The 2,680-nt window shown below is 30.4% G+C and overlaps 1 protein-coding gene across 1 annotated transcript; it reads right to left on the minus strand.

The window, feature by feature from the left end:
* Window positions 1,190-2,067, minus strand: LOC110270411 (putative disease resistance protein At4g11170). Its single transcript, XM_021119732.1, has one exon. The coding sequence runs from the start codon at window positions 1,886-1,888 to the stop codon at window positions 1,415-1,417; it is 474 nt and encodes a 157-aa protein (XP_020975391.1). The 5' UTR covers window positions 1,889-2,067; the 3' UTR covers window positions 1,190-1,414.

Consider the following 2,680-nt stretch of genomic DNA (forward strand, 5'->3'; position numbering starts at 1 on the left):
ATTTTGATAATAGAATTTTTGAAAAAGTTGATACTTGATAGATTCATTTTAATTTTTTTTAGAAAAAAAAAAACAAACAAACCTTCATTGGCTTAGGATACCGACAGGGAGGACACTGGAAACATGGTGCGGAGCGGAACTGCAGATAGAAGTGATAATAATAATATTTAGATGTGAAGACAAAACAACAATCACAAAGTGTGTTGTTATGTTATTTTTCTATATAATTTTAGGTGAAGAGTGAATGAATCGGATTTGTTCCAAATCTTGGGCTATTTTTTGTTAGCTTAGTTGATACGTGCTTCAAATGTTCGTGATATGAAAAGTTCAAGTGTTATTTATAAGATATTAGTTTATATTTTTAGAATATTTTAATTTAATGTATTTTTATTTTTGTTTATTTAATTACTAGATTGAGCCTTATGTTTATGGGTTTTAGGGTTTTTCTTTGTTTTAACCTAATAAGAGGTTATAAATACTTCTTTAGCTATTGTAGTAGCAGCATAGAATTTTTAGAGGTTTTAAAATCCCTTTTTGGTTTCGTGATGAAACCATGGTGTGGACAATTGAGGTTGAGGAGTCCCTCTCTTGTTACATCGATGAATTGAGTAGAAGATTGAGGAGTCCCTTCGAATCAATTTTCAAACTATGGCGTTGACAAGTTAGGTTGAGGAGTTTGCGTCAAGAAATTGGGTAGAAAGTATAGTGATTCTCTTTGTATTCAATTTCAATCTATCATTTTTATTTCTATTTCAATTTTAATATATCTTTTCATTCAGTTTGAATCTTTATCTTCTTGTTTATTTCTTATTTCATATCATTAGTGTTCCAAAAAAAATGATAATATTTATTGGTTATATAGTATTGGAAAAATTTTAAGTGTACCAAGAATAACAATGTTCTAATTATTTTAACCGTTGATTTCAATTAATATATATTATATATATTTCTTATAATTCAAATCAACGGTTAAAATAACTGAAACACCGGTGTTTTCGGTATACTTGAAACTCTTCCCATAAGTTTAACAAGGTTTTCAGTACAAAAAGATGATGGCAAAGATTTCAAATGGCACACGCATTCCATTCAAAAAGTCTCAACTCTTCTGAAAGAGACTCAATACCTTGAGGAACACGCAACAGACATTCCCCGTACCTCGTCCAAGAACTACTAATTCTCAAAAACTGTCCCACTCTTCTTTGCTTCTTCCATAAACTTTTAAAGCCAATGGATTGCCATTAGCATAGTTAACCAGCTTGATGGTTAGCTCAGCATGAGCTTGGTCTCTTTCAATGTCATGGTTTTGTTTGAAGGCATTCAAATTAAAAAGCTTGAGATTCATCATCATTCAATGGCTTAACCTCATGTATGTGATCAACTTGTTTAACAAGTAATACATGTTTATCCCTAGTTGTTACTCAAATCCTCTCCCACATAAATCTTGCAATTGGTCTGGATCATTGACATCATCAAGAACAAGAAGAATTCCCTTTCGACTAAGTCTTCGTTTGGCAAAATTGGTTATTCCATCATGTTTTTCCTCTAGTAGTTTAGAAAGAAGCTCTTTCTTCAAATGAGTCATGCCATATCTCTGAACTCTCTCCCTTACATTCTCCAAAAAAATATATACCTTGAAATTCATGCTGAAAATCTTACTTGCAAGAGTTGTTTTACCAATACCTCCCATGCCCCAAAATCCGATAACAAGAACAGCTTTCGATTCCCTGCATAATATTGATTCTAGCTCTGCAATTGGTTCATGAATTCCAACAAATTCTTTTGGATCACATTGGTATGCTTGGTTCAACCTTTGCAACACACGTTTCACAATTTCTTCAATGAATTCAGCATCATTCCTGTGCATCCAAGCACCATGTAGAAGAAGCATAGTCTTGGGAGAATATGATCAAAGAGATTTGAGATTGTTCAATGGCTGTGAGGAGTGAGTGTGATATTTCAGTTCCTTCCCTCAGCATGTAATCTACATATGTTTCAATTTGCTTTTGATTGAAAGCCTTAGCCAAATGGCTAAGAACACATCATAAGTAATGGAAGGAAAAGAAGCCATTTTAGTTTCTTCTGCAATGAATAATAATGGTAATTGGATGCTGCAATATCATTATTTCTTAATTTCTCATACAAATTGATAAAAATTATTCCAAATAAGCTCAAATTTAGCACAACATTTTCTTACCAACTACATTTAAATATATCATCATTTTTGGTATTTTCATTTTAATTAATTTTTTCTTTAATTATTTGCAAACAATAAATTTTTACAGAAGTAGTAGTGAGCATTACTATCTACTATTCAATCATAATCCCCATAAGTACCCATAAATTTTTCTGTTTTGGTAACAACATATTATTTGGACGCAGGTTTCGGGGTCAGGGAAGATTAAATGTTTAAATTATATTTTTTACGTGTTTAATTTTATTTTTAATTTGGGAGATTGAATAATGAAATAGCATTGATGAATGCTTAATTTTATTTCTAATTTGAGGGATTGAATAATAAAATAACATCGATAAAAATTATTGTGTATCTTCTTCTTCGTATTTTTGACTTACTTAAGTAATTATGTACAATAGTGCTTATACATAAAAGAGTAAATATAAATTAGATTAGATCTTCTCTTAACAATATTTTTATTATCTATCTTAAAATAGAAAAAAAATT

The sequence above is a fragment of the Arachis ipaensis genome, chromosome B03, assembly GCF_000816755.2.
Source record: "Arachis ipaensis cultivar K30076 chromosome B03, Araip1.1, whole genome shotgun sequence".
In the NCBI taxonomy this organism is placed as follows: domain Eukaryota; kingdom Viridiplantae; phylum Streptophyta; class Magnoliopsida; order Fabales; family Fabaceae; genus Arachis; species Arachis ipaensis.